This window comes from Antechinus flavipes, chromosome 1, assembly GCF_016432865.1.
Source record: "Antechinus flavipes isolate AdamAnt ecotype Samford, QLD, Australia chromosome 1, AdamAnt_v2, whole genome shotgun sequence".
Taxonomy (NCBI): domain Eukaryota; kingdom Metazoa; phylum Chordata; class Mammalia; order Dasyuromorphia; family Dasyuridae; genus Antechinus; species Antechinus flavipes.
Window position 1 is genome coordinate 710,855,298 of NC_067398.1, and position 13,024 is coordinate 710,868,321.

Genomic DNA, 13,024 nt, shown 5'->3' on the forward strand with positions numbered 1-13,024 from the left:
CAGCTCAGCCGACAGGAGCGGACGTCTAAGGCAGGCTCCAGAAAAGAGGGCGTCCCTTCTTGCCCCCGTCCCAGCTCACCAGGCCCAGGAGGCCGCTGCCTCCCCCTCCCCTGCAGCCTCAGGACCAGCTCCTGCTGAGGGTGCCCCTCCAGAGCGCTCTGCTGGGCTGAGAATAGGATTAACAGGAGACACGGGCAGCATCAGCTTGGATGCCAAAGGCTCAGACCCCCGGGCTCTGCCCAGGGAGTTCAAAGAGTGAGGGGCCCAGAGGGGGCCGAGTAACGACCTTCGGGGCCTGGTCCCTCAGGGCCCCTTATGCCCAATCTGCCGCGGCGCCCCTGCACACGTGTGCAGCCACAGAATACCCCCAAATACGCCGGGCACTAGCACAACCAGCCTCTAAGTCAGCAAAACAAACTTCTGTTGCCAGCTTTGGGGAGCCTTGAATGGAAGCCCGAGGAGACCACGTATCGTGCTAAGTTATATTAAATACTGGATAAGCCGTCGGGTCCTGGAGGCAGCAAAGGCCCTGGCACGAGCCTCAAACCCTCACCCAGGAGCCCCACATCTCTCCCCAGGAAGCAAAGGCCCCATTTCTAAGAGGGTGCTCCATGGAAGGAGGAGATGGGGACAGCAGGGAAGGGGAGGGAAGGGAACAAGATGTGCTCAACTGTTCTCGCTGCCTTTTAATAACCTGCACTTTCGCTTCCAAACACAGAAAGCCTCGCCCCTCGGTTTCCTCGTCTGAACAAGGCAAAGAGGAGACTAGAGCCAAGAGCTCGGGACACACAAACCCAAAGCTCAGGGTGACCCCAGGGACTGAGGTGGCTCAGATTGCGAGCACCAACGTAATGGCAAGGAACGTGACCCTCGGAGGCGTGTGATGGAGGCCCAGGATCTTCCTCCCTCCCTCCTGTCCCTTTCCTTCCTTGGGGCTCTAACAGACATCCAACAAGTGCTTGTTCAACACCTCCGGAGAACCAGGACCTAGACTAGGCCCCGGAGGGCAGAAATACAACTTTTGTAGAAGACGGTTCCAGCAACCGGGTAGGGCAGTGAATAGAGCTGGACTGGGAGTCAGGAGGACCCAAGTTCAAATCTGCCTTCAGACATTTAACACTTAGTAGCTGTGTGAGCTTGGGCAAGCCATTCAGTCCTGTTTGGCTCAGGTTCCTCCTCTGTAAAATGAGCTGGAGAGAACATGGGGGCCAAGAAAACCCCAAGTGGGGTCATAGGGAGTCAGACATGACTGAACAGCCGAGCACAAGCTAGTCCTGCTCCCCGGGAGCTCACGTTCTCCTGGAAGAACAGAACACATCAAAGATCTGCAACTTTCACAGTGAGATCTCCATGGCCTTTGAAAGGCGCTAAGAGCTCAGGAGGACCAGACTGGGGGAAGGGACAAGAAAGGCGTCCTTAGGACGAGAGCCCCTAAAGCTTCAGGGGATGGAATGAAGCAGTAGCTTTCCCTGGGGAAGTCTTGGCAGAACTCTTACCTGACGGTCATCTCATACAAAGTCGGCAGCTGGCTGAAGTCCGAGTGAATCAGCCGGACGGCCCGGAGAAGGTGTCGGTCCTGGGAGGTGGGGGCTGGGGGCAGGTTGGCTGTTGAGGGTTGAAAGAGAATCTGTAAACATCAAACCGCACCCTTTCCCCCCACCCTCCCCCACTCCTGGTTGAGACTAGGGCACAGAAGCTTCTCTTTGGAGAGAGATGAACAATGCAAGCCGCCTGCCAGCTCCCAGGTGAGACCCAGCCTCTCTTCAGGCCCACCTACTTCCCACAATGCCAAAAAAGAGAGATCAACCTTTCAAGCATCACTCGGCAATGGAGCACCATTCCCCCGGCACAGAAGCATTCCTATCTGTGACCCTTGGTGTTGGGAAGGCGAGCCCCCCGAGAGCAGCCAGGATGCGTTCCCCACTCAGTGGGGGCTAGGCCCCATGTGAGACTTCTGTAGGAAGCATGATCGCTAACTGGCCCCGGGAGCCCGACGACGCGCCTTACCAGTGAGCACGTTCTGAACGCTGTCGTAGTGCAAAAAGCTGTAGGGAGCGCGGACTGCGGGGGACTCCTCCTCGGGCAGGGTCTCCTTCAGGTGAACCTCGAGCCCATTCAGTGAAGCCAGGCTGCTGTGATACTGAGAAAGATGGAAAGAATCGCTTGGAAAGGCTGGTCAAGCTTACACGTTTTGTTTTAATGCAGTAGTGCCGGGGTTCCCAGCCTGCACTGAATCTCTTGGGGGGAGCTAAGCCATAACTCCAAAAAGGCTTTTCGGAGGTAGAGTGAGCTTGAAAGCCCCCCTTCTGAGCCAATTACTACCTACAGATGTTTACATAAGGAGCCTCTTAATAGCTCTTTGACAATGCAGGAATTCTAATGTGGGCTTAGAACAAGTCGGTTCAGGAGTCTGGGAATAAACACTAGGCCCGAATGCTTGACAGCAAGCAAGATAGATGGGTGCAGGATGACAGCAGTTCGGCTCTATCTGCAAACAGATGCTCTAAGAGGCTCCTCCAGCGAAGGAGCCCCAGTGAAGGCCGGGCACAGTAGCACGGCCGGTGTGGCAGCCGAGCCAGTCACTTCCCATGGAGTCAGTGAGATGAGAATTAACGGCACGATATATGCGTCTTTAATGGGCACGCAGAGCTTATACAGCTTGATTGTTCAGCTGACAGTTTTTCCAACAGCTGTGTGAGAGAATGAAACAGTGTGCAACGACTCGGGCGGGATGGTTATGGAAGTTGGATGTGAAGATTCTGAAATCTGATTTTTTTGAGTGTCTTGGGATGACCGTTTTTTGCTTGTGAGAACATCTATCATGGAGATCAACAGCTTAGGATTTGCTATAAGACGGTCTTATTTTGTGCATCAAATACTAAATCCACTCCCTCTATAAACTCTGGTTAATTAAAGGACACAGCCTTCTCCTAAGAGGACAGTGTCTGTCTGCAGCCCTAAACACCAGCAAGAGATGCCGATAAACAGTCTTCCATTTGAATCAATTTTGAGACATGTTCTTGCTATTAAAAGCTAACCCCACAGTAAATGCCTTCCTGGGAGCTTATGAACTACTCGGCCCATGGCGACTGAATCTCCTCTCCACCAAAAATTGCCAAGAGACAATTTCTACATGGATGGGCATCACACTGCCGACAGGGAGTTAAAGGAAGTATTTTTATCCCCTTTTTACAGCTGGAGAAACTGAGGTTCAAAGAGATTCGGTGACTTGCCCAGGGCCCAGTTAGAAAATGCTGGAGGAGCCCTTTAACCCCAGAAATGCTGATCCCCGGCAAGATTTCTTTGTCCTATACGGTGCAGAGACAGTGACGTCACTGCACCAGTGGCTCGTACCACTGACCAGGAGGACTCTGGTCTCAGGCTCCCAGAGTGCCGACAAGTTCTCCCAAGGGTTTCTGAACAAACAGAAGGGTCCCATCGGAGCCCAAGGCTCTGATTCCAAGTCCGCTGTTCTTTCCCCAAAGCATGAAAGGCTCCGTTTCCTCAAACCCTTCTGGCCGTGGACAGGCCGGGGACCGGCCACCTCCAGGAGCTCAGGGATGGGGCTGCGGGGACTTTCGGCAGCTCTATGCTGCCCCCTGGTGCTGGCCCGCTCCACCTGAACCCCACCCTGGCCACCTTGCTCTCTCTCACCCATGTTTGTTGTGAGATTTTCACACTCACAGCCTGGACAGCCAACTGTGAACAGAGCTCCGGGTGGCAGGCAAAATAGTCGTAGGAAACTCCAGGTGGGACTGATGGTCTCATCTCTTACATCCTCTCTAAGAACTGGGGCTCCTACCCAGCAGTCTGCGGGGGATTAGTGGGAATACTCTAGATGTGGGTCCCCAAACCAGGAGGCACCAAAGGACCCTCCTTCCCTTAGAGGTTCGGTCTGCTGAGCTCGTGGGCTGTGACCGCCAGCAGGGTGATCAGGATGGCACTTGGCCACCATTCCCGGCACTAGTCCATGGTAGCCTACAGACACTAAGCCCACGGCAACCTAGCCCATGACTAGCTCGTGACTAAACCATGGTGACCAGCCCAAGTCACCAAATTCCCACATTTCAAGGAACATCCAACACCGTTAAGAAAAAATGGGGTGTCCCTTTACGTGCTGGGCCTAATTTGTTTTTTTTTTTTTTTTTTTTTTTTTTTTTGCAGTCATGGCCCCGGTTGTCATGACAAGACTCAGATAAATCTTAAAGATTCAAGTCCCCAACAGAATTATGTTTCTTTCTCTACCTTCCACTGATACTGACAGCCCCCTCGGGGATTTAATTCGGAACATTCTCGTGTCACGGCTCCATCAAGCCGTTATCCCTCGCCAGGAGGGGACTGCTGGCCTTGTCCGTGTTTTGTGGGTAGATGGTCTGCATTCTGATCACTCTTGGGGCCCTAAGAGACTCTTCTACTCTTCCCAAGCATGGCACCCAAGCCCAAAAGCCCAATACTCTTCAGTCAGATGCACAGAACCAGAGGCAGGACTCCAAGGGGCACTCCTCCCCGGGAAGAGGGAACGAGCAGAAATGAGCGAGCTCATCTGTGTGAGCTTGTGCCCGGAGGCGAGCAGAGCATCGCGAGGGAAGACGCTTATGAATCTGGCGTCTCCCTCCTACGGGATTTGTGCAGAGAAGGGCCCCTGCAGCCTCCCCCCCATTTATGCAGCAAGGTGACTTGCCCGTTTCCAGAGGGTCACAGGCTTTGCATGCTAATGAGCAAAGCTTAGAATAATATAGATTTAGGAACAAAAACAAGCAGGCCCCAAGATACCGCTCAGCCTGCAGCCGTCTCCACTTGCAGTTCCTTGATGCCATCACACTCTCTGCCAGTTAAAGGAGGCTGTTGCCATGGCAACTGACATCTTCCACACAGCCCCCCACCCCAGAGGCCTCGAGGATGTGGGAGCCCATTGGTCAGTGGATCGTCTGAGCCGGGCAAGTCTTTCTGAGGAAAGGCAGCAACTGGCCTGGCCAGGCTGACCCAAGGCAGACCTGCACTGCTTCGGCCACAACCTACAAGGTCAGAGGCCGCAGGGTTAAGGCCCAGGGCTGGGGCGGTGGGAGAGAGGGTGACTGCCCTGGCGCTGCTGGCGCCGCCCACATGACAAACCAGCGATGGAGGAGCTGCCACCTGTGCTGGGCTGCTTCCTCCTGCAGCCATGGGCACGGCCCTCACCCCCCAGGGAGATGCGCGCATCCTCAGGCCAAGAGCACAGAGGCGAGGAGGTGCCCACTACTGGGCGGGTGGTGGTCCAGAGCAGAGCTGGATCCCAGCACGGCCACTTCTGGCCGTAGAGAGGCTGGGCAGGTCACGTCTTCAATCATGTAATACCTTGCCAAGAGCCAGGGGCCCAGCCATTGAGCTCAATGGCAAGAGAGCATGGCCCCTGCCTGACACAAATTCCCCCAATTCCAACCCCCGAATAGAAGCTCCGGGGACCATGGGGGCAGCTGATTGGTGCAGAGTTAAAAGACCCGAGTTTGAATCCAGCCTCAGACATTTAACAGCTGTGTGGTCCTGATCTGCCTCAGTTTCCTTGTCTGTAAGACAGGGATAATGAGAGGGCCCCCCTGCCATGTTGCTATGAGAATCCGGTGAGATCTGTCATTTGCTAAGATGGGGCCTGGCATGGTGAATGCTCTCTCCTTCCCCCCACTTACCACGTCCTCGATGACGGCCCCATCCTCCAGGAGCGACTCTTCAGCCAGCAGGGAGAGGACCAGCCCTTTCACACTGTGGGTGTACAGATGCATCTTCACTAGTGCAGACTCAGAGCCCCTCCAAGGGAAGCCTGAGCTATCCTGGGGCCCCAGGGAGCCAGAAGGGTCTGACTCCTGAGGGCCGCCCCCACCCACGGAGTGACCCGAGCCCTGGGCTTCAGCTCGCTGCTGTCCGTTCCGGGCTCTGGGAGATGATGGCGGGCAGCCCGGCCCATCGGGGGCAGGGCCCCTTCCAGGCACGTAGAGCGGGCGGCCACTCCCTGCAAGGTCCTCCCCGAGTCCTGGTACAGGGGGCTGTGGGAGCCCCTCAGCGGGGCAGCACGGGAACGTCCCGGGGGCTCCTGTGAGGGACCAGGGTTCTGTAGGGGCCGAGTCCGGACTGCCAGTGTTCTCCTGGCCTGGATTTTCACCATCAGAGGCACAAACACTTGGGAAGACAAAATGCACGGAGGACGTCTCCGTTTCCTTATCTCCAGGAATGGAGAGTACAGAGGGGGAGGGGGAGGACTCCTCCAGGCTTGGGAGCAGAGTGGGCTCCTTGGCTGGGCCCGGGCTGGGCCCCTGGCTCTTGGCAAGGCTTGGTGGTCTGACGCTCTCTGAGGGATGGCCACGCGGATGTCCGGTCCCCTCACATGCTTCTAGGGAGCCATTTGGACAAACCGCGTCCCTCCCGAGGGCGGCTGCGGCTTCCACGGCCAGGTAATCCTCGTTCAGGCGGCCGATTTCTCCAGACCCCGAAGAGCTCCGGCATCTTGGAGCAGGTGGCTGCGATTTCTCTCTGCCTTTGGCCAGAGACGTGGGAGACCTGGCAGGAAGACACGTCAGGGAAGTTACCAGATACCTGCCAGTTCAGAGAGCAGGCTGCTAGGGAAGAAAGCTGACTCAGTGCCCTAAATCACTAATGCAAAGGCAGCAGCGCCCACAGGTGACGGGAATAAAGAGGAGCCAGGACACTGGACCCATGGGGGTGAAAGGCCCCACTGTGGGAATCTACATGAATGGACTCTGATAACAAAGACTTATTAAAAAAAAAAAAATGAAAGCAATACAAGGGGATTTCAAAGCTAAAGCCTCAATCCATAGACTCACAGGACCAGTGAGAGGAACAACACAAGGCCGACCTTAAAACCACTGTGCAGATGTGCGTTTTTGTGACTTTGTCACAGTGAACACAGGACGGCCTCCGTCTGCATTACCAGAAACAAACGGAAGGGCCCAGAGGTTCAGGGCTGCACGTGTGGCTACGGAACCCAGCCCCTGCCTCCCCTGGGAGCCCAGGCTGCCCACACAGGGCTGATAGCGTGAGTCTGGACTGTTCCCACCTTGTCATCCATTCCACCGGGAAGTCACGAAGGCCGACAGCTTCCTCTTCTGTTAGGAACACCGGGGTGATCTGGACATCTGCCGGCAGCGCAGATCCTGGGACTGCAAAGTAAATAAGGAGTGACCGCTTCCGTTTGGGGAGGGCCTATGTTCTATCCGCACAGACCCCTGGAATGAGCTCCCAGCCCGGGCCGTACAGTACAGGACAACAGTCACAGGACACTGTGCCCAGCAATGTCTGAGCGGCCAAAGAGCAGAGTGACAGGGAGCAGCCAGCGGCATCGTGGGGAGGAGGCAGAGGTGGGTTATGGCAGATGGGGGCCTCCCTTCACTGAAAGAGAGGAAGCCCCGGCTGGGGCAGGATGGAGAGGCTGTACCCCTTCCAGTCCCTAAAATGGCTAATAAACAGCCCCCTAACAGCAGCAGGCCCCGCCGCTGGCCTCAAGCACAGATACAGGGGCCCCTGGAAGCTGTCTGGGCACTGGTCATAATCAGTTGAGGAGGATCAGAAACATGGATTTAAATGTCCTGGCTTGAAAACTGAGCTTAGAAATCAGGATTTTCTTGAGGAGGTCTTCCTTCGTCTGTTTCTATCACCTTGTGACCAGATGAAGGAGGCATATGGGACAGCAGAAAAGTGTCATGTACGTGGCTGAGCCTTTAAAGCCAAACACGCCCCTGGGGGGGCAGCGGAAGGGCCTGCCACGATCAAGAAGCCCTAATGGATCACAGCACTTACCGCCGTCCTGAAGGGCGTCCCCTCCTGTAGGCAGACTCTGAAAAGAAACACAGACCGGCTGGCTCTGCTTTCTCTCTACGCCGGGGCCTGACCTACCCATCAGGAACTCACCGTGCCATCTGCTCACAAAGTTCCACTGTGCACAGAGAGGCCGTCCCTTGTCGGAACCAAGAGCAGAGCAGATGGGACAGAAGCTTCCCCAAGCTGTTCAGCCAGAAGCAGGGCAGGCTCTGGGCAAGGACAGCCGCCGCAGGCCGGGGAGCAGGGCCCGCCGCAGGCCGGGGAGCAGGGCCCGCCGCAGGCCGGGGAGCAGGGCCCGCCGCAGGCCGGGGAGCAGGGCCCGCCGCAGGCGGGGAGCAGGGCCCGCCGCAGGCCGGGGAGCAGGGCCCGCCGCAGGCCGGGGAGCAGGCCCCGCCGCAGGCGGGGAGCAGCGCCCGCGCAGGCCGGGGAGCAGCGCCCGCCGCAGGCCGGGGAGCAGGGCCGCCGCAGGCCGGGGAGCAGGGCCCGCCGCAGGCCGGGGAGCAGGGCCCGCCGCAGGCGGGGAGCAGGGCCGCCGCAGGCCGGGGAGCAGCGCCCGCCGCAGGCCGGGGAGCAGCGCCCGCCGCAGGCCGGGGAGCAGGGCCCGCCGCAGGCCGGGGAGCAGGCCTTCTCTGACAAGTCCAGCCCCAAAAGAGCTGGGCCTTGGATTCCCAGACTCTCCAGACTGCGATCAGAACTCCACATTCTCTGTTGCGCCATGAAAAACTATCACCTAGAAATTCTACTTTGGGACAAAGTGCAGGCCTGGCACAGGGAAACCTTATAGCAATGAAGGACTCATGGAAGTCCAGGCCTCCTCATCTGAGCAACCAATAATCTAGCTGAACATCAGCTCTCTCTAGTGACAGGCCACGTAATATCCTTTCCTGGGACACAAAAACTCGGAGTACGTCAGAAATCATTCCGCCTGGTGCTGTCACTGCCCAGGGAGGAAAGCTGAAGTTCATGGGGCCCTGACCAAGCCATGCGGCAGCGCGGGGGCTCAGGTGTCCTGATGGGAGGCCGGCGCTCAGCCATCCTGCCTCACACTCCCGTTTGTAAAGAGCAAGTCTGCCCCACATGGGGATTCTTTTTTACAAACCCCACAATTTATCTCAGTGTATTTTAACTCCAACAAGGTACCTAAGCATGTGTGTGTGTGTGTGTGTGTGTGTGTGTGTGTGTGTGTGTGTGTGTGTGTGTGCGCGCGTGTGTGGGTGCATGTTTCATACTGTGCTATTTCTCACCAGTCACAGACACGGTGGTCGTACAGACTCGGATCTTGCTTCCTACTCTCAGCATCACCTCCCCCGGGGCCCTCTGGGTTCCCGGATCTCTCCCTATTTCTCAGTTCCTATGGTACAATAGTGTTCCACTCCACCCTCAGCCCAAGACTGGCTCAGCCACGCTGCAATCACTGGACAGGGAAGTTATTCTGACTCGGGCCATCAGACAGCATGTTGCCCCCGACATGCTGGTTTTCATGATGCCAGTTAACACAAGAGGAAAAAGAAATACAGGTAAACTAAACTCCTGTTTCCAGCACATGCCTCAAGCTCTTTTTACCCTGTTCTACCTCAAACAATCCAAACACCCAAAACAGCTGCAAGTGTCCCAGGTCTTATTCCAATGTGCACAGGCCTTTAGCTCAAAGATCCACTCTTCCTTCCATAGAAATACATGCTCACCAGTAATGAATTGAGCCAGCTTCACCCAGTGAAAGAACTCTGGGAGATGACTAAAAACCACTACATAGAATACCCAATCCCTCTATTTTTGCCTGCCTGCATTTTTGATTTCCTTCACAGGCTAATTGTACACTATTTCAAAGTCCAACTCTTCTTGTACAGCAAAATAACTGTATGGACATGTACATATATATATATATGTATATATATATATATATATATATTGTATTTAACTTATACTTTAACATGTTTCATATGTATTGGTCAACCTGCCATCTGGGGGAGGGGGTAGGAAGAAGGAGGGGAAAAATTGGAACAAAAGGTTTTGCAATTCTCAATGCTGAAAAATCACCCATGCATATATCTTGTAAATAAAAAGCTATAGAAGAAAAAGAAATAAATAAAAAAGAAAAAAAAAGAAATACATGCTCACGGGAAATCATGATGGAAAGAACTAACCGACCAGGGCTGCCACACAGACAGTCTGGGGACGTGGAAAAATCGCTCAACTCGCAAGTCAATAAACTTCGGCTCAAATTCCAGCCCTTGCCAGTTAGGTCGCTGGTCCTTGGAGCCTCTGATGTCTCTAAAATGAGGGTGCCAGCTGCTTGGCACATTTATAAATTTTCCAGTCCTACAGAAATGTGTGTAATACTGCCTTTCAGCTGTTCTAGTGACTTTATGCCTGAGAAATTCAAGGCAGATTGAGTAATGGGGCAGGAGTGGGTGCTTGCACTGTGTGAAACATCACAAGGAAAAACCATTAGGACCCCCTCCAACTCAAGCGAATGAAGCTGATTATCCAACTATGGCCTGTGGGTAAATACATTATTTAGCAAATGACAGAGCATATATGATACAGCAAATGGCAATCGCCAGTTCAAGCTGAAAAGAGAAGGCCCAAGAACACCACGCCTTACTGTACCTTGTTAGGAGATGACGCTCCATGGAGGAGGACCTTGGCAGTGAGGGAAGGTGGCAACTGGGTACTAACAATCCTAGGAGGTGCAACAACAGAGACAAGAAAGAGTGGGTCCGTGGGCTATGATGAATTCAACAGCATATACAAGGGTCACTCACAATCCCTCCCAACCCAGACAGTGGTGAGAATGTACACCAGAACTCTCCACCTATTTAAGTACTTAGAAATCAGAAGGCTTGAGGCACAGCCCTGTCTCGCTCTCCAAAATCCATGCTCCAACTATGGGGAAGAAGAAGGCCAAAGGGACATAATCAGAGTAACCCAACTTAGCTGGAGAACCTCCTCCTTCCCACGTCCCCAGGCTCACTGCTTGACACAAAAAAGGAACCTCCTACTACCTCCTTCCAAACTAAAAATCATCCTATAATTCTACAAATCATCCTTAAGCTTCCCCAATTCCACTGCCATCCACTAGGCTATTCCATTCTGCTTTATGGGAATTTTTTCATCATTACCTACAAACCTTCCTACAATTTGTTGTTCAGTTAAATGTAGAGAACTCCCAGAAGCAAGAGACTTCGGTAACTGGGTTGTTCTTCTCCTCCTAAGATTAATCAAAGGTGCATTTAAGCTTGAAATCATGAGAAAACATAAGGTCCTGGCACAATTACTGGGGCATCTGTGAACTTTACACAAGACTGAGACCACAGAAAACAGAAACCAGAGTTGGTCACGGAACAATGCTTTTCATAGTAACATGTGGTTTTAAGATACAGAAGCAGCACGATTTCTCTTAACAAATGGCACTGTTGAATTACCAGCAGCCCCGTCTCCTTATTTTCAGCTGCCACTAGCCTGTTTGTGTGGTGCTGGCCACAAGTTAGGCACGACCTACTCTGTGACCCTGAAGTCTGTCCCAAGCTCAGTTGGTTGCTTCCATGCCACTATTTCTCCAGCTCATCCTCAGCCATCCCCGTCTCCTCTGCCTTCGGGGTCTTTTCCAATGAGTGCTGCCTTCTCACTGTGCAGTCAAAGTATTGGAACTTCAGCTTCAGCATGTGACCTTCCAGTGAAGGGCCCGAATTCATCTCTTTAAGCAGTGACTGGTGGGGCCTCTTTGCTTTCCAAAGGACTCTCAAAAATCCTCTCTAGCACCAGTTTGAAAGCATCGATCTGGCAGCATTCAGCTTGCCCGAAAGTCTGACTCCCACAGCCCTACACTTGGACTGGACTTGGACCACACGGACCTTTGTAGAGAGGCGATATCTCTGCTTTTTAGTATGCTGTGCAGGTTTGCCATGGCTTTCCTTCCAAGGATTTCTTTTATTCTCGTGGCTGCAGTCACCATCTGCAGTGATCTCTGAGTCCAAGAATCTGACCCTGCTTCCATTTCTTCTCCATCCATTTGCCATTTCCCCAGCATTCTCTCCCTGCCCCTCCCCAATCACTCAGTGATCTCTGGCAGGGTCTGAATCCCTTTTGGGAAGCTTCTCCTTATTCTTTTAACTCTCAATTATCAGCCTCTAGGTAGTTTTCTTGCCTTTTTCTAAAAGATTTCCCACCCTACCCCTTCTCATCTCATTAACAGCTTGACACCTCAGTTTCTCAACCTTGAAAAATTCAATTATTTTCTTTCTCCATCTCATTCTGGACTCACACTGACAGCAACACAGAATCTCTCAGAAATATACATTCTCTAAGACTAATAATCTTGGAACTTTTGGACCACAATTTCCTATCCTTTGAAGCTTCCTACTTTCCCCCATACTCAATTTCCTTTTAGCCTTTATCATGATCTCCCATCCTAGGAATTAACTCCTTGAGAAAGTTCAAGTTGCTAGGAAGGTTCTCTCTTCATGGAGCCTCAGGCTGACTTTTCAGTCCAAGCAGAACAAGGCTCCTCCCTTCTGTACAGGGTAGTTCCATGTCAAATACTTGAAGACAACAATCATACTTATCACAGATTTTCTTTTCTGGAGGATAAACAGCTAGTTCCTTGATGTGATCCTGTGAGCACTCATCTCTTCCCTATTCTGGTCACCTTCTGGACACTGGTCAGCTTGTCAGTGTTTTTCCTAAAATGAGCTGCTCGGTACTGAACAGATGTGCTGGACCAAGGACTAGAGCAGGCCTGTTGTGTTCTCAGTCTGGACCTGGCCTTGCTTCACGTGGCCTAAAAGAGCCTTAGCTTCCCTTGGCTGCCCAGGAGCTGTCTGTCCACTAAAACCCCCAGATCCTTCACATGAATTGCTGCCCACTCAGATTTGCCTCATCTTGAGCTCATGAAGTAAGTCAATGTGCTGAGACTAGGGAAACTCGCACAACTCTGACGACTGTGTCCCGCTCTGATTTGTGCCTGACCCCCCTGGGGAAACAACCATCCCCTTATTTCTTCCGTCTGTCACGCTACCTGCAATAACCATTCCATTCTCTGCTCTCTTCAGATTTTCTTGCCATCCTCTTCCCTATTCTGAGGCGAGGGTCTCACATCCTACTTATGGCAAAAATTGGAGCCACCCATTCATTGCATGGTCCCTTTTTCCCCCCAATTCTACAATTCAAAATCTTTCCACACCTACCATTCCCCATTTTCAGCGCCTTTATTTCAGAC

At 53.2% G+C, this 13,024-nt stretch overlaps 1 protein-coding gene across 3 annotated transcripts in view; it reads right to left on the reverse strand.

Moving 5' to 3' along the window:
* Positions 1 to 13,024, reverse strand: part of HPS4 (HPS4 biogenesis of lysosomal organelles complex 3 subunit 2) — a 31,824-nt gene that overhangs the window by 2,179 nt on the left and 16,621 nt on the right. For all 3 annotated transcript variants that reach the window (XM_051973027.1, XM_051973026.1, XM_051973028.1), the window contains exons 8-13: positions 10,417 to 10,489; positions 7,786 to 7,822; positions 7,046 to 7,148; positions 5,664 to 6,528; positions 2,008 to 2,140; positions 1,497 to 1,605 (exon numbers count right to left, since the gene is read on the reverse strand). In XM_051973027.1, the coding sequence (XP_051828987.1) occupies positions 1,497 to 1,605; positions 2,008 to 2,140; positions 5,664 to 6,528; positions 7,046 to 7,148; positions 7,786 to 7,822; positions 10,417 to 10,489 (1,320 nt within the window). The remainder of the gene's footprint in view (positions 1 to 1,496; positions 1,606 to 2,007; positions 2,141 to 5,663; positions 6,529 to 7,045; positions 7,149 to 7,785; positions 7,823 to 10,416; positions 10,490 to 13,024) is intronic.